Here is a 27,234-nt window from a genome sequence, read left to right as displayed (position 1 = left end):
ATAATATCTTAGCTTCCCTTAGAATCTTCACAAGTAAAATATCTGTGAGAACATAAAACATACATATGGTGTATCTTATTAAAAATATTCCATCGTGTCAGTAGTTCCTATCATGGGGTCAACACTTCAACAATGGTTTTAGAGAAATATCTTTGATTTGGAAACACAATTAGAACACAAGGCATGGGGATGGTTTACAAAGGGTTGGGTCAATTGAAGTAATGTATTATCATTCTTCTTCCTCCATATTTCCAAGACACCTCATACCCATAAATGTTAATGGAAGAAATGGAAGATAGTTTTGTGTTCCCCTATACCCATGCCTACAGAAGAGCACTAGCATTGTTAACAGATTTTATTTCTCTCTGATATATCCCAGTGACTAATTTATAGATCAAGAAGCAATATTTATAATTCTACTGATGAAAATCTGCACCAAATGCCAAAATCTGTCACAGTCCACTAATGAATCTGCTTTGGACTACTGCTTTGGGAATTCCTTATGTCACTAATAAATTTAAAAAAAAAAAAAAAGTTTTAGTCCACTTTTTGTTTTCAGCCTCCTTTGAGCTTCATCCGAAGCAAAAGCTCACTCCTCTATGTATGCCAACTCCTACTGGGATTTGAGCTAGCTGTGTTTTCAAATATCTACCTTTCTGTGGATGAATATTGCAGGGAAAAAATTGCCAGATTTTAGTATATATTCAACACAAACACCATGTAATACCTTGAAAACACACTTGTCCCCCTAAGATGCAAGCTCAGATTTAGTCACCAAGTGCCAAGACTCAACTCTTCAGAAGAAACAACTGAGCCTGTAGCAGATACAGACTCTCATAAATCTGAAGTGACAGAAAGAAGCAGATTACTTTTTAGAAGAAGGTTTTGAAAGTAGTCATTCCTATTTATTTTCAGCTGCATTTCCTTCACATATCTGGGGGGAAGCAGCCCTAAACCTCCCAGATTTGAGTAGATTCCAATCTACCATAGAATGGCATCTTGAAAACCCAGCAGTCTTTGATGGCCCACCATAAATACAGTGAGATTAATTTCCCCAGACTTTTTAGCACCAGCATCCAGTGTTATACATGTAGTAAATATGTATAAATAACTATATATATAATTATTTATATGTATATTATAAATAACTATAATTTATTTTATTGGGTGGGATATATCCACCCAATAAAATAAATTATAGTTATTTATGTGGGTACTGATAAATCATACAGCTTTTAAAGCCTGGGGTGTCAGGCAAAAGCTTTGTATTTCAAAGCTTTGTAACTCACAAGAGGATGGAGGCTTTCCATCTCTACTAGGAGCCATCAGAGGCAACTGGACTGATTGATGGTTGGTGTCAGGATTTATTTTTTTGAAGCATCAGATGATGCCATCTGTTTCTGGGGGACATTTCTTTAACCCTGAGGATGTTTAATACTTAAGCAGACATAGCCAGATTCTTGCCCAAAAGCCTCGACTACCTGAGTGCTCTGCTTCCCAGGCACTTCTCAAGAAAGGCTGGATAATGGGGAATACAAATGGCTAAAATTGCTTTGGGACACACAGAGTGTTCAGGTAGCTGGCATGGAAATGATGGAGGGAGAAGCTGGGAATGTGCTGGGGTTTATCTGCCTCCCTTGGAGGTTTGAGCTCGGCAGCATCACACCAAATATTCCCACTGCCAGATGAGTAGGAGCAAGGAGGACAGCAGTGACATGCTGACAGTTGTTCTGACACCACTTTCTTTGTATCCCCAGCTGAGCTTATTGATGGATTCTGGGCTGCTCTCCTGCAGAGCCACATGTGACTCAGGAGAGGAAACTCGCCTCCCTTACGTAAGTGCCCGAGCTGATGAGACAGACTCAAACGACACTTCCACTCCTCACTGAGGATCCCTTGGGCTCCCTGGCTTCTTCTGGACCCTCAAACTCTCCTTGTTGCCAGTATTCCCCAGCTCTCATTATGGCTCCTGCAGCTTTCTGATCAATCCTCCTCCTCCCTGGTGCCCCACGTGCCCTTCGCTCGCTGCTTTGCAGATTTTGTCTGTCCTGACGATGACTGCTCCTGACGTGCCTATTCCTGCCTGTTTATCTGCTGGCCCTCTCAGCTGATGTAACCAAAACACAAATGCAGATTTCCAGAATGTTGGGAGCTGCTGAAAGAGCAGATAAGGTGAACAGCATCACCCAGGACGTGAGCAATGGGGTGCAGAGAGAGGGGAGGGAAGGGAGTGTTTGTGTGAGACTTGGGACAACCTGAGCTCTCTTCAAATCTCCTGTGGCTTCCCTGCTCCTTGCAAAAAGCTGTTTTTCCACAGGTTTCACATAGTTGCACCTTATCCTCTCTTCCTTCCATTGTGCAAGAAGTAGAACCTATGGACCCCAAGGAAAGTGTGTGCTTAGAGGCAGAAGTACAACATGTAAAGCTTGAGGACACTGCAGACCTCTACTGTGATTCAAAAATTAAAAATCTAAACCATAAATGTTGTAATTTGGGCTGTAATACCTTCTTCCCAAACCTGCTTTAATTTCCAGCAAGCAGATCAAATCTAGTTTGATTTGCAATTAGAAGGCACACAATATTTTAAAATTGCACTTCATTTCTATTAATAATTAGATTCAATACAAATACTACATATTCCTCCAAGGAGATTAACCTTTATTCACACGGTGGACGTCCTCAGTGGCCCTCATGAGTAAGTCATGTTTGTCATTAAATGCAAAAATAATTACTTGATTCATGGCAGCAAGTCTTGCTGGAACCCTTGAGTTAAACATTTCTCTAGGGATACACAGTAAAACCCACACAAATGGGGCTTTGGTATTCTATATTTGTATATAATTTGAAAAGAAAATAGGGAGATAGCTGGAAGAGGGCTATCATATGTCATCAGAGTTCCATTTGCATTCATTTCTTGGCAAAGGTTGTCTGAATTAAAGAGGCCTTGTACTTTTTGGGGTAAAACAGCCCTTCATCACCCTTTAAAAAGTTTTATAGTCTTGAAATTCCGTGGTTTAATGCTTCCTGTCTTTTAAAAGCATTGGGGTTTTGATGTATCTTCCCTCAGTGACAGCCCTATCATGTCAGGCAGAAATACAAATCTCCATCTGAAGACCACCTTTGACCATCCTAATATGTTTTGGTTGTCTGAGCTCTTGAAATGCAAAATCGTAATCCACTTTTACCCAGGCCTGTAAGATGCTATTTTGCTATTACTTCTGGTTTTACCACAAGGGATAATGATAGTTCTCTGTACCCATTTCATTTAAACAAAGAGAAAATCTGACATTACCATAAGCCTCTTTCAAGCCCAGACGTGATCTGCTGAGAAATCTGCAGTGATGGAGAAGCATCAGCATTGAGTGAGACAGGACTTTATGGATACTCCTACACTAATAAATTAAATGTGTTCAGGGATATTTTCTGGCACCGAGGGCAAATGCAAAAGAACATCTCAATCTGTGTTATTAAACTTCTTCATACTCTGCACTGATCACAATATTCCAGCTGGGATAGACCTGTACAGCTCCCATACAGCTGATGGATTCCCACAGGGTGGGCTACCAGTTCTCCTTCACAGGTGGCCACACAGACTCACTCTTACGTTCCTCATTTAGAGGTTGTGGTGCTCAATTATTGAAACTCAGTAATTAATTCTAGAAATGGGTTTATACAGAAGCAAAGCCCCTGTGTTGAAGACCATGCAATCCAAATATCATCCCTGTCTCATACATTTCAGCACTACACATTGCTGCTGCATAAGCACACACAAGGCTGCCTCTTTTGTGGTTTTTTATCTGTTTTCTTCGCTCTAAACATTGAACTAAAGGCAACTTTAGCAAACAAAACAAAAAAAAAAGCATTAGACAGACACATGGGACCCAGTGACACCTTATATTGCTTAGGCTCTGTTATTTAGGAAAGTGATTCAGGGCAGGGAATTGCTGTGAATTTCTTCTCATAGATTAAGCTTCACATAAAGCTGTACCCATTTCTCTTTCCCACCCAAACAATCCCCCCAATCCCAAATCTCTCTCTTGCACATCTGTCAGGCCAGGATCTGTGCTAATTGACCCTTCATCTTTCTTGCCTTTCTCCTCCTTCTAAGCCATTATTCCCATCCAGGTTGCATTGGTGGTGCTCAGGACAATGTTCTCATGGTCAGAAGGGAGGCTCTTGTAAATGAACAGGATGAAGTGGAAGCACCCAGAAGTTCTGCATTGCTCCCATTCATAGAATCATCTCCTGCTTTGGGTTGGAAGGGACCTTAAAAATCACCTGTTTTCAACCCCTCTGCACTGGGCACAGAACCTTCCAGTAGACCAGGCTGGTCAAAACCCTGTAACTTTATTTTTCTTTCTTGCCCAGCTGCAGAACTGTGTCTGTCAGAACAGCTCTGATAACACATTTTATCAACAGATTTTGTCTGTTCAAGAGGGAAATGGGGGTGAATGACTCCTAATGAGGTCCTGTTGGTGTCTGACCAGCTTGAAAATCCATTGATTTTAACCTGATGGAGGTTTGGTGGGACTTTCCCAGAACACCTCTTCAAGTATCCTTTCCTACATGGAATTGTAGAAAAGGCATGTAGGCAGGCACAAACCTCTTCCATCCAAGGATGTGACATTTCCATATTTCTACCTGTCTCACGAGCCAGATTATAACAGAAAAAACATCCATAAATACTTCCTGAGATGTGGAAGCAGAAGAGAAAGACAGGTTTCAGCCACATTTGACTTTTCAGAGAAAAGTTTCCACTGAGTTTAACCAAAGTGGTCACTTCAAATCTCATCCAAACCCTGCTGAGCAGCTCTGCTGCCAGGCACTGAAATTACCATAGGAAAAAACAGGACCAGAAGGTCCTCTTGGGTCAACATATCAAGCCACATGGGGATTTCTACAGCTGTTTGCCTCCTAGGATGTCAGGGACAGAAATACGTAGTTTTAGGGGCTATTTAGCCTGATATATTTAGATTTTTTGGGTGGTAAGATATTTTATGACTTCACAGACTCCATTAACCAGATCTGACTATAAAGGCACCTCCATGTAATTATTTCAGATGCAGATGTTCACAGTGACTGATACATATGCTCTCAAGCATTTTCTGCTGGTAAGCTACTGGATCATAACATAAATATTTAAACAGGGCTGAGTGCATGACCTTACACTTTATATTTCATAATTCCATGCATCATGCATTAATTCAATAATGGTTATGCAATCCTGCCTACAGGACAGTGTGATACCCTAGAAATTGGTTGTGCTTTCTACCTTAGTGTTCTCAAAAAATGTCATCAATATTTTTCTGAGTGAATGGACAGCAGGGAAAAAAAAGAAAAAGGCTTGGACTGATCCTAAAGGAGGAATTCCATTCTTATATTCTGCTTTTAAGGAAAATTCTTAAGGTATCACTTTCCTGGTTGCAGACCCTACATGTTCACATGCTTGTGGCTCCAGCAATGCAAGAACCACCAAGGAAATGCAGCAGTGATTTGCCAGCTTGTGGTGGCTTGGGGAACAGGGGTGGATGTACCATGGATGAACTGGGATGTGTGAATGGGACAGAGGTGAGGGAACAGCAGCCCAGAACTCAGCCCTGAGGGCCACTTAATGCACTGCAGCTCTGTGGGTTGAACACTAAGAGATGCTTTTTGGCTCCTGCAGCCCAGCTGGAGCAGGAGCAGAGGCAGCGAGCGCATTTCAGGCTGTCCCTCCCTTGGTGGCACATCAGGAGAGGCTGGCAGGATCCATCCTTCATCCTGGTGGCCACCAGAGGGTAAAAGTGTGGCTTGGCCAGCATGTGTGACACACACCCAGTGAGCCTGGGAGGTTGTGCTGCCCGTGATGGAAGTGTCACTTTTATTCATGCACGTTGTTAGCACCCTGTCACAGACATATTTTCTGAAAAATCCTTTTGCTAGGATTTTTCTCCTGAGAAGCTGAGAGGCCTCAGAGACAAAATGCAAACAATGATTATCTGATTGCTTGGAATGTGGTCTGGAGGTTCCTTGCCAACAGGTGCATCTTTGACTGGTTCCATGTGGATTGTTTCTACTTGATGACCAATCAACAGGTCCAGCTGTGTCAGGACTCTGCTCAGTCACAAGCTTTTATTATTCATTCTTTTCTAGCCTTCTGATGTCTCCTTTTCTCTTTTCTTTAGTATAGTTCTAATATATCATTCTCTTTTAATATAATAGATATCATAAAATAATCGATCAGCCTTCTGAAATGTGCAGCCAAGATTCTCATCTCTTCCCTCATCCTGGGGAGCCACAAACACCACCACAGCACCCAGCACACACACAGCTGTCCCCTGAGAAGTGGCTGGTGTCACATTGACTCTGGCCAGAGCAGGGGGCACCAGGACCTTCCTCCTGTCCCTAATTCTCCTACATCATCTCAATGATTCCTGTCTTGGTGATTTTCCTTGTTCACCTCAGTAACATAAATATACATTAAAAACATGTTAAACCCTTTTGAAAACTTAACAAAAAGAGTAATTATTCACTTAGCTATTTCAGAAGCTCTCTCTTACAAATGATGAAGAAATTCTCATGATCTGTCTGGTTTGACTTTACCTTCTAAAGCAGCCTCAGTGACTCTAAAATGCCACCTGGCAGTAGGAGCACAGCTTTATTGTGCAAAAAGCAGTAACACTGCACATCATTTTCCAACTATATTGTAAAGTTTAGCTCCTTGAAGATGATTCACTCACCAGCTGACCAGCCTTAAATATAGTTTCGTGTGGCACTGCACACAAATTGTTCCAGACATTTTCAGGATATATGAATACAACCCAAAGACTAAGGATATACTAAAATTCCTTTCAACAACTGGACTGCTCTATAACACAGTATTGCCCAGGGCACTTACTAAGTTTCCTGGCTCTTCACCATTCCTTTGAATTTTCATGTTAGTGAGGCTAGATACGACCTGCAAACCAATCACTGAACATGCCACAGAATTGCAGTGGCTGTAACAATTTCAACACCAGTTTGCAGACTTTACAGGATTTCAGGTGCAAGTTTGCTCCACAATCCTCAGACTTGCAGTTGGGAAAGAGACCACAGACATCACCATAAGGCAGATGGGACAGATAAAAGTATTTAATTTAGATGCATGCACAGATATGCTACACCAAGATTTTCTCCAAGCCTCCAGATACCATGGAAGAATTTAGAGTCCAAATGAGATACAGCCTCAGGATAATATTCTTTATCAGAACTGACTCCTGAAACTCAGAGGAGGAAAAAGGATCTCAGCAAGTTAAAAGAGAGACTTTGCTGGCACAGATGGCAATGGAGTTACAGGTAAAAGTTTATGCACATGAGTATTTTTACTTGAAAGGGCTTGTGGAGCCCTTTTAAGCTACCAGAACTTTTGGGTCTGGTGATGTTATGAGAGTGAGTTGGTGAGTTCAATCCACTCTTACTGAAGAAAGCAACAATTTTTATGGTGCCAGAGGTGTAAGATGACCTCCTCTCTACCTGCTAATCAACATCATGAAATCTCCATGTTGGCACTGGATGAGTCTCATGATTCACAATCTGCTGTTCTTTCACTTATAAATAATTTCCTTCTTTTTTTTTTCTGTGAGAGACCCAAACACAGGAATGATTCCTCTTTATCAGTCTTTGCCACATCCTTACAGAACTGTTGGCTGAAAAGAGTAAAGCTAGTGATTTTCTCTTTCAGCTGACCAATAACTTCAGCTTCTCCATGCAGATAGAGTTTTTCAATATCTGGTTTTACATCTGGGACAGTCTCTTTTTTTGAGCTCTGAAGGTTAAATATACGTAGATAATGTTAATGCAGTCTCTGCTGAGACAGATTTCATACTTAGCAGAACTTGTGCACACTAATGAGTGTTAATATCTAAGGGTATCAGATGTTGCTAATTCACATCTTTTAATAATCCATGAATATTTCAAATGTTAACATTTTCCCCAGAATTAAACACATATTATTTCCAGCTTTCATCATCATACACAGAACACATTGCTTAATGGCAGGGGGAAATTAACTTTCTAGAGCTCAGGCTAAACTCTCCTAAAACATATAATAAATAATGGGTTTTTTCCTAAATAAAGAAAGTAATATTCTGCTCCTGCTCTTCTAATCAAATGTAATTAAAAAAAATTTATAGAAATGGTAAGTCATAGAAAAAAATGTAAATAATTTCTCACTTTCTGAGTAATTACAGTTTAGTCTTTAGACTTTTATTTTAAAAAACCCCTTAAAAATATACTTTGCTCTTGCAATCAACATTTTCATGTGAAAATAACTGTTAAAATTTAAGGTAATGTAAACAAAGCAACACACTTTGGTTTTTTACAAGCTTTTTCAAGAACTTTTCTACCCCAGCAGCCGAGTACCAAAACATTGGGTACTTAAAAACAAAACAACCACTAAAAGCAAACAACTTTTCTTTTTTTTCCTTCTTTTTTTTTTTTTCTACAGCAGCATCTACTATTAAATAACTCACTACATAAACAGTAAGGCCATTAGAGCCACAATGTCAAAGATGCTCTGTAAGCTGAACAGGCAAAGCATTTCCACAATGACTGAAAGCCAGCAAAGCGCTCCTTAAGATGTCAACAGGGAAATATAACTCAGTCTTAATAGGTTCAGAGCTTATGTAAGCCATGCTTATAGGATAGTCTATTAAAAAACCAGCAAGTGAGCCAGTGACATTACTGTAAACAAAACCTGCAGTTTCCTAAAACATGTAGGCTAAGGACATTCAAAACTCCTCTCAAAGACACTGTGCTGTGATATGGTTTGTGTGTTCTGGGCCAGAAGTGAAGGGAAATATAAATATGTAAAATTGAAAGGAAAAATAAATATTCCAAAACAGGGATAGGTGAGGTGATACTCACACCTGCACAGAAAAGAGATCAGGAAATCCTTCAGCCCCATGAACAGCATAAAAAATAAAATCACTGTGATCAACCCATGTGCCTTTCTTCTAGGAAAACATCTGCTCTTCTGGAAAAAAATAGCAAGTCCTCATTTCCAACTAGCCAACTAGTAATGCAACTTTGGGATAGGAGCAAATCTGTCTTGGTGACAACTCAGTTCATTGAATTACAATTGTAGAGCAATGTGAGATTTGCCACTTCTGGATTAAAAACTGGTACATTTGCACATGCCCACCAGGAAAGGAAGAAAAAAAAAAAACCCAAAACATCTCGAGAACTCACCACCAGGTTTCCTATCACCATGACCAACAAGAAGACGAGAAGGCACAGTGGCTGCCCAGCTACTTCCATGCAGTCCCACATGGTCTCGATCCACTCTCCACACAAAATTCGGAAGATGATGAGGAACGAGTGGAAGAAGTCGTTCATGTGCCACCGTGGCAGGTTGCCAGTGGTGCTTATCTTCTTCACATTGTCCAGGTAGCTTTTCCCAAAAAGCTGCATTCCTACCACGGCAAAGATGAAGACGATGATGGCCAGCACGAGAGTGAGGTTACCGAGGGCACCCACTGAGTTTCCAATGATTTTAATGAGCGTATTTAAGGTCGGCCAGGACTTTGCCAACTTGAAGACTCTCAGCTGTGAACAGAACATAAACAACAGTGTCAGCTCACAGAAGCATCAGCCATCTCAGCCAATGAATTATTCAAGTGAGTAAAACGTGAAAGATGTTAAATGCCGCAGTGCGTGTGGTACAAGGTGATTTTAGCCATACTTCCTGTTAACCTCATTACTTCTATTAATAAAACATCACTTGGGCTTCTCAGATGAGAATTAAGTTTTCCTGAGCTATGCTCTGCCTGGTTAGATAGACATGGTTTTAATGGCACATTCCCCCACTGGTGGGGAAAGGATGGAAGAATGACATCTATTTCTTAGTATTTTCTTTTGTGTTGCTTTTCCTCCTCAAAATAAACATCCTGGCAGGCATCTGGAGGGAGGGATTTCAGGTTTGGTCACACAAAAAAAAAAAAAAAAAGAGAGAAGGGATTCCTTTGTGCTTCAGAGCAAGTCTCAGTCAGATGTTATTAGCTGTTAGCTCCCAGGGTGAAAATCACCTCTGTGCCGAGGATCCCGCAGTCTGTGCACAGCCCACGGCCCACTTAAGACCTATTTTAAGGATGTAAATGGTGCCTAGCCCTTGTGCTGTGTTTTCAACTGAAGGTCTAAATTAAGCCCTATTGAAGCAGGATTGCTCCAAAAAACTGGAGGGAGACACTTAGGAGAGTGATGGAAAATTTGCGCTTTTGAGCAATGCAGAGAATTTTTGGGAAAAAAACAAATATTTTCTTCTGGTAAATGTAACCATAAGGACTTATTTTCCCGATCTTAAAAATTTTGAAGCCATATCATGGCCAGAATAATTAGCGTGGACATCCTGGTACATGAAGTGCAACACAAATGTCAAGCTGGCAAGGAAAGTACTTTTCTGTTCCAGAATGTCGCCAGCCTCTCATTAATAGGACACCACTGTCCCCTGCTTAACAAAGGAGCTGACAGCTCAGGAGTGCCCGTGAAAGACAGATGCTATGTTATGCTGATCAGTTCTAGGAAAAAAAAAAACAACCTCTCTCTGAATAATTCAAAAAAAATTCATTTTCTTTTGACAACATCTAAAAGAACAGTGGCATGTTTATAACATAATTTAGGAATAACAGCTCCTAAAACAACAAGTTATCAGCTCTTGCATTTCTTGGGCTATCAATTTTCTACTGTCTGTGCTAACAGGTGCACAGGTATAAAATGGCAGATCTTTATTACAAATTGGAATTCAAATATTTTAAGTGTGCTGCAAGTACCTGGCACAGCTAGAAAGAATCAAATTATGTTCTCATTTACCCTGATGTAAATCTGGAACAATTCCATTTATCCCGCAGTAATTAGTGTCACATACTGTTCACCAGCTTGCAGCAATTATAGGCAGATGCATTTTTAAGAAAATATGTTGCATTCATGTCAGAGTTTATATGTAATTAAAAAAAGATGGTTAAGAACAGAATAAGACCATTACCAGTCGAAAGGAGCGTAAAACTGACAGGTTTCCCATGCTGGACAAGCCCAGTTCCATCAGGCTTAGAATAACAATTATGCTGTCAAAAATATTCCAGCCCTGTTGGAAATAGTAGTAGGGGTCAAGGGCAATTACTTTGAAGATCATTTCTGCTGTAAAAATCCCAGTGAAGACCTGCAGAAAGAAAATATGAAGTCAAACAAACCTTTTAAGCACAACTCCTTCGTTGTGGAGTTTCCACTGTCACAGGTAAACCCAGCAGAAAGTCACACACATTCAAACAAATACTTGCTTTTTTTTGTGGCTGACTCTTTATTTGTATTACAATTTTGTCTAGTCTTTTCACAATAATACCTGGTACTGCTGTAAACTTATAATGACATCTGACTTCAGGATCTGGACTGGAACATACATTTCTATCTCCTTCCATCATCTGAATAATCATAGTAGTTAAAAAAAAAAGAAAAAAAGGTATAAAAGTGTCTTTTATAAAGGTTAAATCTATATATTTCAGTGGAGAAAGCTAAGTGAATGGAGAGTGTTAAGAGCTGTTTGTGTTGCAGTGTATCTGGTGTTTAATCCCTTTTTATTTTGTTCTTATTATCAATAGAAGGGCAATGCACGCCTCCAGTTATTCTGAGGTTATTGCTGGCAGCAAAGACGATTAGAAACTCTAATTTGAGTCTTGGTGAGTTTGTTTTGTTTTTTTTTTTTACAAATAGTCACAGCAATTTTCTTCTCATTGCATCTTGGGAACACATTGGTTATTTATGACCCAGTTCAAATGTCATATGGTGGAGCTTCTAATTGGAACATTTTTCTTTAAAACAACATATAAATATACCTATGAGGCAGAGGGAGCAGGGAAAGGAAGGCTGCTGACAGCAAATTCACTTTTAATAGATTCCTGTAAAGCATCCCAGAGAATCAGATTTTGTACTTTTGCATGTCCTGCTTAAGTAATGTTTTAAATGCATAGTGCAATGCTACAATCAACTTAAAATGACAAAATGTGGGCACCAAGTTTGTCATATAATGTTTTATTTTAATGTCACATCCTAGTACAAGCTGCCCAGAGCTTTGTGTTTCTGGAAAATTCTGGAATTTCTGAAACAGAAATAGATACATTTGCAGAAATGGATATCTTTAAAATTAAAATACACATTTTTTTGTGAAACAATCAGCAGTAATGCACTTTGTTGGTTAAAATAGAGGGGGAAATCCAGAGGTCATGTATCACTAATATACAGACAAAGAGAAATGTTTTCCTTCCAAGAAGTTGAATATTTGCAACATTAGCCCAGCAAAACTGATCAGCTCTGAGCAACAGAGATGAAACACCCACTAAGACGTGAAAGGCAAAGAGTAAAATCATACAATTATGATATTAAAAATAAAAATAAATTATCATAGCCTGAATTTGAGGAGTGCTTGGCTTTGCTCTGTAATGCTTCAGGAATTAATTGTTCCAAGTTGCCATTTTACACAATTCCTTATGGAAAATACCTTCTGTTTCCCCTCAGGAAAATGATATCTTGGATTGCAGCAATACCTTGGGACGGAGCAACTTCCCATCACCACCTCATATCAAGAACACAGCAAACAACCTGTCTCATATTTCTAATTAGCAAAGAACTTCTGAGTCACAGGGGTTAGAGATACCAAAGATTCCCATCATAATGCTCAAATTTTTCCTGGGACAGAGAGCAAGACAAAACTGGATGTCTGTGAAATTCTATCCAGGGGACTGCCTCAAAAAAAACCTACAAGACCACGCTGCACACATTATGCAACCCTCTTGCTGAGAAAATGACTCAGGAGGATCACTTTCTTTGCCTGAATCATTTTAATCAATAGCCTTCTGAGAAGGAAATGTCACAGCAAGGCAGCAAAATGTCTGAGCCTTCCTGAAGGCATCAGCAGTTGTGTGTGTGTGTATGTACCAGCCACAAATTCCACACAGCACCTGCTCCACTGCACCTGCACAAGGGGCTGGGTGCTTCTTGTGATAAAGGCTGGAAAGAAAACAAACAGCTTAACATCCCACTGGTGCTAAATATGTCACTGCTGATGTGGAGCACTTTGTCTCAAAAAAAACCAAACCAAACCAAACCCTTTTATCTGTAGTTTCAGCCATTTAGGCTTTAATGTTGCATAATGGTACCTCAGCTTCTAAAGGAAAACAGAAATTGAGGGAGTTCTTGCCCTCTCCACTCATTTTTTAAGTGGTAGCACTGTGTGGGCAGATGAACTCTGTACACGTGCTCAGCTGGCCTTCTGATCATGTTTGAAAATGTTCATCCCTGTAAGGGATGAGCTAAAGGGGCCTGAAAGTAGCAGATGCTGAATGAAGTAGATGGACAATCCCAGCAGGAGAGCCTCAGTGACTGGCAGACCCAGAGAAAGAAAATCCATATTCCATTTTTCTTCTCTCATTTCTCTCAGAAACATTTGCTCAGAGTAAAAAAAGAAAAAAAAAAAAAGCCAAATACCTGCCCTGTTTAATATTTCCCCTGTTTAATGCTAGCATAATCACTCAAAGAGGGTTAGATGTAATGGGAAGACAGCCAGCCAGCCAGTGTGGGGGCAGAGGGGGGGCTGCCAGTCTGCAGCTCAGGGGATGCAGTCACCTGGCAGCCTGCCCTGGAGCTGGGACTCCCTTCCCTTTCACAGGGAATTGCAAAAAATGTCAATTTTCATTACAAATGACTTTGCAAAATCTTCCACGAAATGGAGTTACCTTTCTCTGACCTGCTCTGCTCACAATTAATCCAGTTATGCAGGGGTTTAGTAAAGCTGGTGAGGGTGAGCTGAGACAGGCTGGGCTCTCACAGACCCAGACTCCTGGGATCTCAGGAGAAGAGGAGCCCCAAGCCATCAGCCTGCTACAAAAAATGCAGGCAGGCTGTTTTGCTTACTTTACACTTTAGCACAAGGAAGAGAAATAGCTCTAGGCAGTGCTAAGAAACACACAGTGAGATTTTTCTTCTCTTTTTTTTTGGCAAAATTTTGCAAAATTTGCTTTGTAAAATTTCTCTCTCTGGAAAAGGAAAAAAAAACAAAAAAAAAAAAAAAAAAAGGAGTCTCTCTGCAAAATATCCCTGTTTGCAAAAATTCCTGTCTCTACTGAGTGTCTCATTTCCTGATGGCTCCTGGCACAGCCCTGCCCAGCCCTGGCAGGTCTACAGGAGCTTTGCTGGCAGGAGGGGAGCCAAGGGCTAAAGTTTCACTGCCTGTGGTCTGCAAAGGGGGAAGCTGATCTGCCAAAAGCAGAGTGAGGAGCAGACACCTTGACTATCCCAAGAGCCAGAGAGGGAAGTGGAGGCTTTGCCACCTGCTTTGATGGATGCAGAGGAATGTTTTCAAGTCATCTTAGAAGGCCACAAATTGTTGAGCAACAACAGGGAATGTTGGCTGCAAAGTGAAGCTGGGTACAGTCCTGTAAGATGATTTCCAAGCTGTCCTTATCTACTGCTTTCTGCAGAGGGCAAGAGCATGGGTTTGGAGCAAGAGAGACCCAAACAGATTTCTGCTTAGCACAGCAACAGAAGGAGATTTACCAAGACACATCAGCTGAAAAGCTGGAGACAGGTCCCACAGCCTAGGGGAATAACCTCAACCTGCCCATGGAAGGCCAGAGCTAGAAATAACAAGGACCAGGGTAAAGAAAAAAAATCTATATGTTATATCCCATATTCTAGGACTGATACAAATTGCCTGGTTATTCCTACTACCCACTCAAACCTGCCAGAATGAGAAGCTTCTCACCAAAGGCAGGTGCCACACCTGCAGTGTCTCTGTGTGCTCCCACTGTGGTCAATGGCTACTGCATCACAGCCCTACAGGCCACTGTTCACCTTATCCAAAAGTAAATGTCACTGCAGCATCACATTGATGGGGCTTGGAACTGTCCATTACTTTCCACTGACGTTAAAAGGAGACAAAGACAACTGGCACAGACTCCTACACTGTAAATACCTAAAATTAGGTGACATTAATCCAGCTTTGAGATACTGCAGCCCCTGTTTTTACAGAAATAAAGGGCCTTTTTAAGCTCTGCTGTGAGCTCCTCAAATGCAAACTTAGCAGCATCCACTTTCCAGATTCTCCAGATCACTTTTGTTCCTATAGGATATCTCTGCTGTTGCCATTACATTTTAGGGGCAATCCCACCAGGCCATAGCTAGGTGGCTGTGCTTTTTCTAATTCAGACTCTTCTACAACTAAAAGGATTCTAAACATTAAGTTTGAAAACAGTAACACATGGCAACTTTTAAACATAACACAGAGAAAGATGATTAAAGAGAAAGACTCCATTTTGCTGTAACTTCAGAATTTTTGTGGCCCCCTGGGTCACAAATTGTATCACACTGCCCTTGGAAAGGCTTTTCTGCTGTCCCTGCAGCTTGACTGTGGACTGTCCCTCTGCTTTGCTTTGGACAAGTGTGGTCTCTGCTTGCTTTGCACCTCTACACCCACCTGCTCTGGTTTGCACATTAAATCTCCTCTCAAAGCACTGGCTCTGCTTTGCTCCCTGTCCCCTCTGCCCCAGGGTTTTCACAGGACCCAGCACATGTAGAAGATGCACAGCAACACCTTCCAGCATAGATATCAACCCATGATCAAACACAACTCCATTCCCCTCCAAGATCTTGCCTTGCTTTTTTTTTCTGTAAGTTTCTGTTTTAACATAAAAGCCACTATTAGTCACCAAGAACTTCTGCCTTATGGGTGCTTTACCAGCAAACCTGAATAAAGCTCATTAACCTTTCTCTTATTTCCTTAAACAGATATCTATCAGGAAGAGCCCAAAACCATGGCTTTAATGATTACTAATAACATCAGAATATGTTAGCTTGATAAAAATAGACACTTGTTCCTCATTCAGTTCTCTTCAGAAAGAGGTGGCTGTGAGGACTTGCTTGACAAAGGCAAAGCAATGCTGGCAGTTATCAAAGTGGGACATTCCCATGGCCAAAACTTTAAAAAGCAGGAAATTCACCCCTCAGGTGGCACTTCAAGTTCAGGCTGACTTACCAAATTGCCTATGTAGAGCATGTGCTCAAACTCCTTGGTCATCTTGTAGTGCTCCAGGGCCATGAAGAGCGTGTTCAGCACAATGCACAGGGTGATGGTGAGGTCAGTAAACGGGTCCATGACCACAAACTTGACAAATTTCTTGATTAAAAGCCAAAGTGGGCAGCAATCCCAAATGAGGAATTTAACAGCAAAGTGGTTCCAGCAGGGAGGACATTTCTGGTGTGATTCCTCAAGCTCTAAGTCACAAGCAGCAAAGTCACAGTCAATTCACACTGAGTTATACGACAAGGGAACACTTAAAATTACTCATTACACAGAGGAAGGCCCACAAATTACCCCAAACTTTTTTCAAAGATAAAAATATTCCTGTCCTAACAGGCTGGCAAATTACACACTTTGGGGTTTTAGCCAGTTGACCTGCACTTAGCGGACAGTGACCTGTTCTGAAAGTAAAAACCTTTTAAAAGTGTCATAGGCAAAAAGTGAGAATCACACTAAATATGTGAAGTCTAGTATTATATATAGGCTTGGATTCTTACTCTATTTTGCCAATTTCAAATGGATAAGATCACACTATCTTCATTTAACTTAGATTGGAATATCTAATTTTCATTCCCTGCTCACATTTTCAAAGTATCTTAAATAATACCTTTAAAGTAGATAAGAGATGAAAGAGCTTAAATCCAATATTTAAACCTTATTTAAGTGCTTGAGAACCAGAGTATCACTAGCTGTCAACAGAGTTTCTGTCCTTGATGTGCAATCCAAAACAGCATTAAATATCTGATTTTTCTGAAAACCCACTGAAAAAATCAGGGAGCACATAAGCCAGTTTCAAAACTCTACCAAAAATGTGCTTTTTAAAAGTGGTCTTAAAATATTGCCTGTAATACCACTTTTACATGCTCATTTTACCTATGCAAAAAGAACTGAAATAGCTTCACAAGTATAATTTATGTTAAATCGTGAAAAAAAGAAAAGTCCAAAAAGAGACAGTTAATGACTAAATGACAATGAACAGCAGAATTGCTTAATGCCTTCCTTTTCTGATTCCTTTATGGGCATGGAATGCTGTATTATGGTTTTAGTCTATATAATTAGAAGCTGCACTGATAACAGGAAAACTTCAGCCAAGGCTGTTATTTCAATCAGTTCATAAACAGCCTCCTCTCCCAAGGCAGGAAGCATTTGGGACAAGGAGAAATGGCCCCAAGCTGTGCCAGGGGAGTTTCAGATTGGATATTGGGAAAAAAAAATCTCTTCACTGAAGGAGTGGTTAAGCACAGATGGAGTCCCCATCCCTGGAAATGTTCAAAAACTGAGTGGACGTGGCACTTTGCAATAGGGTTTGGTGGGCATGGGGGTATTCAGTCAAAGGTTGGATTTGCTGATCTTGGAGAATTTTTCCTCAGATTCTCTGAATGTTTACCCACTTTTCTTCAAAGGACAACAGAACTGTGGTATTAGGTGTCTTCCATCAAGCTTTCAAAATACCCTATGGTGTCCTACCTGCACAGGTTTTGCACACACATATCTACACTGCTCTGAGATCTTTGGGAAATCAAATTGCTCCCAAGAAATGACTCTTTCCAGCCTCCAAAGAGAGAGATTACAGGTAAACCCTAAAATTATTTGAGAACCATGGATTTCAATGCAATTTTTTTTTTAAAATTTGCCTCTGAAAGCAACAAAGGGTTTAGGGCAGTCAATTCCTTAAGGATCTAATTTTCCAGGTAAATCTTGAACATATGGATCTATATCCTTATTCTTCACCACATAAGCCCCTTTAAGTCCAGGTTGCTGCTAAAAGGGTTGGTTTCACACTCTTCAGCCTCAGCCACATGTTATTTCTCTGTCCTTTTGCCAGCTTTTGTGCTCCTGGACCTTCTGGGTGAGCTGGTTCTGCTTGTTGGTCTAGCTGAAAACCAATCACACAAAGTGCAGGAACACAGGGAAGGAGCAGGGTATGACTGTTGTCTTTTGGCAGTGATGTGGCATGAAAATGGTTTAAATCAATTAATAATCCACATCCTTTCCCAGTAAATATGATATTTGGAAAACACAAGATATTTAATTTTCTTTCTAATATCTGCAAAAGAAAAAGTAAAATTAGCCTCTGTTTTTTTCCTCTACTGTAAAAATGATCAGAAAAATACAACCAGTATTGTGATGGTTTTCCTCTTATTTTTAAATTTAAACAGAAATAGGTCCTTTCTTGTCTGCAAGGCTTTGTAATGTCTGGGAAAAACAGACAGTTGTTGACTGCCCAAGAGCTAAGAGCAAAAACCAAGTAAGTAAAGGGGAAGGGATTTCTGGTCTGGCTGTTTCAAGGTTTGGCACAAATCTTACAGCCATGAATATGGTTAAATCCTGTGATATATTTTATTCTGATCTGACATTCCCTGTTAACAAGTATTCAGTTTCAATGACTAATCAAAGTCTGGGAGTTAGGAAATCTTTAATAGGGATTCTTCTCCACAGAATCATAGAATCATTTAGGTTGGAAAAGACATTTAAGATCACTGATTCCAGCTGTTATCCCTTGACTGCCAAATTCAACACTAAACCACATTCCTGAGTGCCATGTCCTCTGAGTTATCCTAGCCTGGGTGGTCTCTATCTCTGTGGTATAAAGGAATAGAAAAATACAATTAAATAAACAAGAACTCCAGAAGTCCAAACCTTTTAGGCATTCTTAACACATTACAAAGAGCAAATCAGTCACAAAGCTAATTGCTAAAAACCCCACAGAAAACAAATACAACCTTTGCAGAGTGCATTAAACACTGGAATACACCAAAGCAATTATTTCCCTATTTAGATCATAGTTCTTTATTCATTCAAACACAAATATATCTTCTGGCCACAATACTGCTGAATATAACCATGGGGAGGGTAAAAAGCTGAGGAAGAGGAAGGGCTTTGTGGTTTCACACTGGGCAATGTCCAGGTCCTGTCTGTAAGGTGAGTCCCTGTCCATCAGTCACACAGAGAACCCACAATTTCCCTTGCTACTGTGTTCTTGACTGACATTTCTCTGTGCTCTTACGTGCTACCTCCTCTCTCATCCCTGTTTGTGCAAGAAGACATGAGAAATTGTAGGAAGCCCTTTCATGCTACAAGTCAAAAGATTGGGAATGTGGGGGTCTTGCTCTGAGTTGTCCTGCTGTCAATGAATTTGCAAGAGGAACATGCAAAGTTCCTGCCTGTGGAAACCCAGAGGAGGAAAATTCTCCTGCAGCTCGTGAGAAGAGCAGTTCTTGAGAAATATTGGAAAAAGTTGTTGAGAAATATTTGTGTGGTTAAAAGCATCCTTTGAGCATCCTCAGATTTTGTGGTGGGACTCAAACACACACCACACTGCAGTGTCCCTGTTGTCAGAGACTTTGAGACTTTGGGACTTTCCTCCCTGACAATTTGGAGGTTCTGCACGTGCCAGGCTTTCCATCAGCCCCAGAGAGATGAGGCACCAGCACACGTACAGTCAGTTACCCAAAACCAGGCTGGTGCTCTGCTACCCTGCACTCCAGCTGGCCCTGTGCCCATCTAACACCACAACAGCACAAAATCTTAAATCTTGCAGCTCCAATTCTGATTATACGGCATTTTCTCTGGATTTTTACAAGTCCATGGGTAAGATAAGGATTGTGCTGCCTCTGTTATAGGGGTTGCAATAACAACCCTTTGTACCTTCTTTCAAAACGATATCAGGGCATTTTGTGTCACTTTTTCACTGCCTTTTAACACATGAGATGACTTTGAGCTGGGAAACTGAGGAGGTCTCTTACCTTCCAGGGCACTGGTGATGATGCTGACAGCACTCACTGCCCTCTGTCTCTGAAAGGGCTCCTCTGAGTGGTCCACTGAGGGCCGGTGGGGCATTAAAAGCTGTTTCTTGCTTGCCTCGTCCGAGGGGGAGGTCTGTTCAAAGGAACACACTGGATCAGCACAGTAAAGCCAAGGCAGGTACTTGGGCAGAAATTTCAAAACTGCCTAAGCGTTAATTTTGTCATCTGAAGAGTCTAAAGCTCACTGACTTCTGAGTTAAAGGCATGCTGGTGGGGCACAGTTTTGAAAATGGCACTTTGGGCAATTTTGGAGAATTTGCTCTGCCCTTCACCTTCATGCAAGCTGTGGGTGAGAATAAAGGAAGGCTTACAATGCCAGAGGAATAGCAGTGCTGCTTTTCCATGCTCTTTTCTTGTGAAAGAAGGCCTGCTTAATTACATTAATTAATCCATTATTTCTGAAATGTGTTAAGTATTTAATTATACAGCTAGAAAAGGAAAAGGGCGTGGATAACAGCTCCATTGCAGACCTCTGATATCATACCAAACAAACTGACTCCCCAACACATGTTTTTCCTTGTTCTGAAACACTGCCAAATCTCAGGAACATATTGTCATTGTGGTGATCTTTGGTGTTATGGATTCTGAAGCTCCATAATTAGGGGAGAGACTTCGCTTTCTTTTTCTCAGGAAAAAATAAATAACCTAACCCTTGTTCTCATGTTTCTCAAGGAAAAAAAATCCCAAAGAAATCAAATACCAGAAAAACAGAACTCCCAAACTGTCTTTGTTTAATGTCTCATTTTAAATTAGTTTTATGCTTGTTGTAGGCTTGGGTTTCTGAAGTCAGACAGAAACACAGTATAGCTGACGACACACACTGCATGAAACACTTCATTTTGTCAGCTCATAGGAGCAAGATGTTAAGGCTTTTATTATTACAAGCTCCCACTTCATATAGAGAACAAATCCCACTTGGCTTACTCCTCCAGATCCCACACAAGTGGAAAGAAAAGTGTTTGAGGTGCAAGAATCTGGCAAAGCCAGGTTTAACATCATTCTCTGTCAAAGACCTCCTGGTTGAGACCCTCAGTTTCCCAAAATAAATGTTGAACAGCCCCTGCCCTGGTCATCAATCATCCAGACACTGTGTAACAAGACAGGTGTAGAAGGATGGATCCTAATGGCTCTTGTGTTATAGCTCAAGGAAACAGGAAATAAGAAGAAATCCCTACAAAGATGAGAACCTCTGGTTTATTCAGATATCAGCGTAGCTGCTTTATTTTTCTCCATGGAAAAATGAGCTACAGGAATTAGATTCAGTCTTCTGGATCTTCTCATCACTTGGGTCTGAAATAGCCCTGACCCCCTGATCAGCACCTGGAATGCCAAATGAGGTGTGCCAAAAGCAGCAGCTCCACATCTCTGCTGTTTGTGCCCAGGGACCCAGGAGCTCTCCTTTTCACCATTTCTCTACCAAAAACGCTCTTCAAGAAAGGCAATTCCATGAGAAAAGCAAGAAACAAAGGTGCTGAAGCTCTATGAGCTGCCTTTCTGGACTGTGACCTCTTCAGGGCAGGGGATATCCCCAGCAAAGGGCAAAGATGTTTGGCCACTGGTAGACCATGACAATGATAACCAGGATGCTGGTCCCAGGTCACTTCAAGCACTGCAGTAAAAACACCAATCACTGCAAGGCCAGAGAAGAGTAAGGACTTTGAAAGCAAGAACTTAAAACATTAGCTGGGCCAGAAAAGCAGTGATGCTCCAAAATGGCCTTTACTTCCCTTGTAAAATGTCCTTTTATAGAAAAACTCAACTGAATTTGCTCATTGCCCATTGAGTTACTGACTAAGTCATCTCAAAAGGAAAGTTATAATCAGAAACTCTTCAAAGAGAGTTGTGCACAACTAGAAACACTCTCTCCTTGGCTTAGGAGCCAGGGAATACCAGGAATGGTGTTTCAGATGCATTAGTTTGCTTGATTTCCTTCACCTCAAAAACATCCAATAAAAACCAATGAAACAACAAATGTTTTATTAATGAAGAAAGCATCTACAAAATTGCATAATCATTCACAGCAGTTTGGAATACATAACAAATACATGGTACCAAAAAGAAAGAGCTAGACAGGGTGAAGAAAAACAGGAGGGAGACAATTTTTTAAGATAGAATAAATTTAAACAAAGAAGAAAGGAAAAGCAAAGAAAAAGACGAAAAAAAACCCCAAACCACAAGTTTGGTGAACCATAAGAAAAGCTCAAATTTCAAACCTCTGTGGATTATTTCAGTCTTTTTTAAGCTTTAATATCTCCCCATCCTATCTGACCTAAAGCATAGGATGTACTAGCAACATGTCATCAGACAACCTCATTCCCAAGAGTCCTTTGTCTGAAAGTCACCTTTTATTCACAAGTGCAAAGAAGTAGAAACCCAAAGGAAAAACATTCAGAGGTTCATTCTTCCTATTTTTTAAATTTTATTTAATTGAACCAAGCCCCTGTTCTCTGCCAGCCCCCTGGCACCAGGCACACAGCAGAGACACAGGTGACACAGTGGGTGGCAGGCAGTGCCACTGGGCAAAGATTTGCCAACAGAGCAGTAAATCCAGCACGTAGACACTTTGTCACTTACTAGGAAGAATTTTTCCAGGAAAGAAAGTTTCCATCCAGGTGAATTGCTTAAAATTACTAAAGCTGCTTAAGGAAGGTCATAAGCTTTTACCATATGTAAAGAATAGTTGTGTGTGGGTTTGGGTTTATACTATTTTTATTTCTTTTAGAACAGAGATGGCTGATAGTCACACAAGGAACTGGCAGCTTTTGCGCTGTGAGACAGAAACAATTCCAGGAACTGGACAAGCAGGCAGCATAAAGGCTATTATCATCTCTGAGAGAACACACACAGACACAGTTTCTCCTTGTACTTATATTTCTATAGAAATTAAGCAAAAAATAACAGCAGTCCCCACAGTTATGCAAGGAGTGTCCCTAGGATCCAGATGAGAAATCACAGTGGAGTTAAACATAGGCACCTCCAGCAGGAAGAGATTATTTCTGTTGCCCCCTGATGAACTGGAAAAGTTCCTCCTTTGGATTAGCTAAATTCTATAGAGACAATTATCCAGTAATTTAGATGTAGAGGATGCAAAACAGAGATATTTTCTTCTCACTGCCTACAGTTTTGAACTATGTCAAAACAATTATGTGAAGATGAGCTTAAGCATAGCAGCATTTTTAAAGACCATTTTTGGGAACCAGGACAGGTTTAATTTTCCTTGTACACTTCAAAATTTTTCAAGCAGAAAAAGGTGGGCAAGCCACACCATGAGCAATGGACCCAGTAATGCACCAGCACAAATATTTAATGAAATTGGAGGTGGCCATAATAGAGCACAGCATTAAAAAGAAACCACCTGATTTTGGGGATGCCTGACTATTTAATGAGATGCACCTTAAACTAAAGCAGTTTGAAATATTTGTACCAAATCAGAGTGATTTACACTTAGAGTGTACAAAAGCAAAGTTTGAAACGAGCAGAAGCCAGAGCTGTGGTGACAACTCTGTGTGACAGCATCAGAGGGAGCTTTTATCCACATAACTTATTGGAGGATTTTTGGATGACTTATTCTGTTGACCTTTATTTCTGAACAGGGAAACTGCTAACACGTTCCCTTTTCACCAGTCCTGTGCCAAAGCAAAAAGTGAAAGAGAGAAATTTTACCTCAGGGTGATTTTAGGATGAACATGAAAACCTCAAACCAATGTGGTCAGCAAAAGCCTTTTATGCTTAGCTGAAACAAAAAGCAGGGTCTTTTTGTTTGTTTGTTTTTCCTTTTAAAATAATTTCATCTAAAGATAAATTCCTAAATCTTTATTTCAGTCCCTTGATAAACAGCTTGGCCCCTCTCCCGGTGTTTTCCCTCCTGCCAATCTAGCAGTGCTCAGCATTTCAAGGTTCCCAAAAAGAAAGCATAAGGGTGACCAAGAGGGAATTCAGGAAAGGCTGTGTGTGCAAGAAGGTGTCCCCAGGTTACTCCAGCCTGATTGTCCATCCCAAACCCATGTCACAGGCTGCCCTGCCCTGATGGGAAGCTCTGGTGAGGAGGTGCCCCAGGGAGACAAAGCAGTGGGGATCACCACCTAACAGCCAGTGCTCTTTCAGTCCTGCATCCACTTCTCTTCCACTTCCCACCTCTGGAACAATTGTTAAGTCGGGTTAAATTAAAAGTCTTTTGATTTCCCTGGAGTGTTACAGGAAAGGCTCCAGTTGGATTTAGGAGGCAAGAAGGGATGGTGTTTTGTGTGTTCCTTAACCCTCTAGAAGTTCTTGACAGCCACAGGTGAGATCTCACTCAGCCTCATCAGAATCCATGGATAAATTGAGCTCCAGGTAAGAGTTCATTAACTAAATCAAATTCTGCCCGAGCACATCAATACCTTGTGAAGGGAGGTGTTATTCTAACCTCTTAACTAAGAAACACCAAGACACAACAGAGCAATGCAAAGCCACAAATAAATACTGCAGGAAGGTGCAGAACCTTTAAGTTGTTGTGTGCCCTGAAGTTACTTACATAACATACAGATTTTCTCTAAATAAGGCAAAAGCCAAAATGTCACCCAGCAATCAGCAGGAGCATAAGAATGTATCATTTTTCAGAACTCTCAGTTTCAGGTCAAGACACAAACAATTAGGACTTCTAGCATGGTCACCAGGTCCTCCTTATGTCTTATTTACACTGGGGTAAGTTTGATAAAATCAGCAGCTGCACCACTTGAAGAAAGCTGGTGGGAGAACAGGGCAGCCCTGACTGAGTCCCCTGCATTTCCAGAAGAGTGACCAGGACTTGCCATGGGTTTCCTGGGACAAGCTCCCTGCACCCCTCAGACTTGACAACCTGTTGCTCTTCCCCTCTGGGTGACGGCTGCCGGACCCAGACCTGATTTTGTGAAGGGTTTTTGCAGTCCACACTTTCACACTGCACTACTTTGCTTTCCCTATCACCTTTGCATGCCCTCTGGCTGGAACCCTCATGGTACTGAACCCTCTGTGCAGCTCCCCAAGAGCTCCCCAGACTTTCTGACTAAAAACAACTCTTTGTGGGAACTCTCTTGTGGCATGGGGATGCCCAAAGTGCGCAGAGATGCTCCCTGTAGAGGGTAGGATGCCCTCCTCTTGCTCAGGGACTGAAGCCCTGGTGACTTTCAGGACTGCTTTGATGAAATGAGCTCCTGGGCAGGTGGCTGCTCAGCATGGACCATGCTGACCATGGTCAGCACACCTGATAGCCATCAAAACTGCCCCAGCTGATGAGACTGATGGGCTCTAGCACCACCCATTGAGATAACCTAAAATCCTCCTTTTTTCCTCAGCTGGATTTAGGAATTAGGGAGAGGAGATGGACGGTGCAAACACACTTGGTTTCTCATGGAAACCCACTCATCCATTTGTGCCAAGCAGCCAAGGCCCTCTGAAGAGCATTTGAAACTGAGTTTTTTTATCTTAAATGCTTTTCTGCAGCCAAGTGCCAGGATGTCACTCCTCTGAGTCACCAGCCTGAGCAGTGGGATAAACTGCTGCAGCCACTTCTCTCTTGGGAGGGGGCAGCTGAACTGCACAGATGTTTTCATGTCAGCTCAGCTGCCACCTGCAGCCATTCCCGTGGGGAAATGGTCCCTGCCTGGGACAGGGGGTAGCAGGTGCGATGACACAAAGACATGGAAGTTGTTCATTGTGGTCCCAACCCAACCATTTTGCTGTTCAGAGCGAATATTGCTAAAGCTGATCAGGCTAAAATGCTCAGAAGTGGTTTGTGACTGTTTGTGCTTTCCTGGAGAAACCTGAGGGGGACCCACTTTGGGATCATTTGCGACAGCTATGGGCTAAGTCACTGTTTGTGACTGGAGGTCTACAGGTTGAAAATGCAAAACCAGAGATGGTCAGACCTTGTTTGATGTTTGCTGTCTTTTAAATCAGAAATGCTCCTCCAAGCTTTCCCCAAATCAGAATTCAGTGATCTGCCCCCTTAGTAGCAGTCTGATGGGTGTGTGTTGTGTTCATCTGATACTACTCTGCATCATGTAATGAACTAAAAAAAGTACATCTTCAAAAATCTAATGCTGTAAATTGTGGTTTTTTCCAGCTCCATCTACCCAGGTGTTCCATTTGCATGAGCAAAGCCACAGTTACACCTCAGGAAGCTTCAAGCCAGGGCTTAAGCCATGTTGATGCATTTTCATGGATTTCTTGCTCATGAAAGATACAACAGATAGCCCAAGTGGGTCCTTTTCCACCATGGGCTCACCCTTGCTCAAAATAAATAACAGCAGAAGGGTCAGTGAGGTTAATGAGGTAACTGCAAATCTTTCTTCTACCTTCCCCAAACATATGAAAAATTGTAAAAAGAAACCAGAGCTGCTAACAAATTTCACCTACAAATTTTAACACGAAAAAGGTGAAAATCATCAAATGTAAAGCCAAGAAACATGCTGATTTATCTCCAAGCACGCTGAGGGGTCAGATTTGCTATTTCCTTGTGCCTGAGCCACAGCTGAGGCTGCAGGTTTGTGCCCAGTGCTTGTGACTCCTGCAGTGAATACATCTGTACAGCAACGGGCCCCTCGCCAATTAGCCCTTAACCCCAGCTCACATCTTCTGGACAGATTAGATACCAAACCTGTTTTGCAAAAGACACAACATCCTTCACATTGCATCACTGGATGAGCATCTGTTACTGCAGAGCCTGGGTGTTGTTTCCTAGATGGGCAGGGGAGTGCCAAGAGAGCTCCCCCACCCCGGCCATTCCATTTCCAACATCCATTTATCCAAAAGACAGGAAGCCGACAAATGAAAATAAATGCCAGCAGAGCTCAGAGCCTCCCTGTCACCTCAGGACCCAATCCTGTAAAATACTGATATTTTCTGTGAAGGGTTGAGTGCTCTTGTGCTTTGCTAAACTTTTTCTGACAGCTGGGACAGCCTCAGCAGCCATCAGAGCTGCTTTCCTTACAGAGAAAAAGGGGACATCCTCTACTCATCTGCTGAGGTCTTACAACTTTGGTTCAGAATTTTTTTTAAAACAGATGCACAAATTTTCTTCCCCAGCTCCCTTAATACACACTTTTTTTTTTTTTTTTTTTTTTTTTTTGCACAAAGCTAAATGCAGTAAAACTTCCCTATCTACAGCATTTCTGTTGTTTACAGAATTGTCTCAGGATCGGTCATCCATGTCCACAGAGAGTAAAAGTAGGATTACCAAAGTCCTAAATGAAGGAAGATGTGAACATCCAAAAAAGCAGCAACAGTCTCAGAACTGTCAACAAAACAGATAATTCTCACACCAACCAGTTTCCCACATGTTGCTTGGCCCCTTCTCTCATGGGTGGTGTGAGAGTCTATTTGCAGAACTAC

At 41.3% G+C, this 27,234-nt stretch overlaps 1 protein-coding gene across 5 annotated transcripts in view; it reads right to left on the bottom strand.

Annotated features, from left to right (window-relative positions):
* Positions 1–27,234, bottom strand: part of LOC139590792 (sodium channel protein type 5 subunit alpha-like) — a 218,195-nt gene that overhangs the window by 88,159 nt on the left and 102,802 nt on the right. For all 5 annotated transcript variants that reach the window (XM_071428529.1, XM_071428526.1, XM_071428525.1 and 2 more), the window contains 4 exons: positions 19,825–19,957; positions 16,034–16,272; positions 10,997–11,170; positions 9,208–9,564 (listed from right to left, as the gene is read on the bottom strand). In XM_071428529.1, coding sequence (XP_071284630.1) covers positions 9,208–9,564; positions 10,997–11,170; positions 16,034–16,272; positions 19,825–19,957 — 903 coding nt within the window. The remainder of the gene's footprint in view (positions 1–9,207; positions 9,565–10,996; positions 11,171–16,033; positions 16,273–19,824; positions 19,958–27,234) is intronic.

The sequence above is a fragment of the Agelaius tricolor genome, unplaced genomic scaffold (genome assembly GCF_023055355.1).
Source record: "Agelaius tricolor isolate 1412-34295 unplaced genomic scaffold, bAgeTri1.0.p SCAF_6, whole genome shotgun sequence".
NCBI lineage: Eukaryota > Metazoa > Chordata > Aves > Passeriformes > Icteridae > Agelaius > Agelaius tricolor.
The sequence above is the reverse complement of the archived record's forward strand: the minus strand, read 5'-3'. Positions and strand labels throughout refer to the sequence as shown.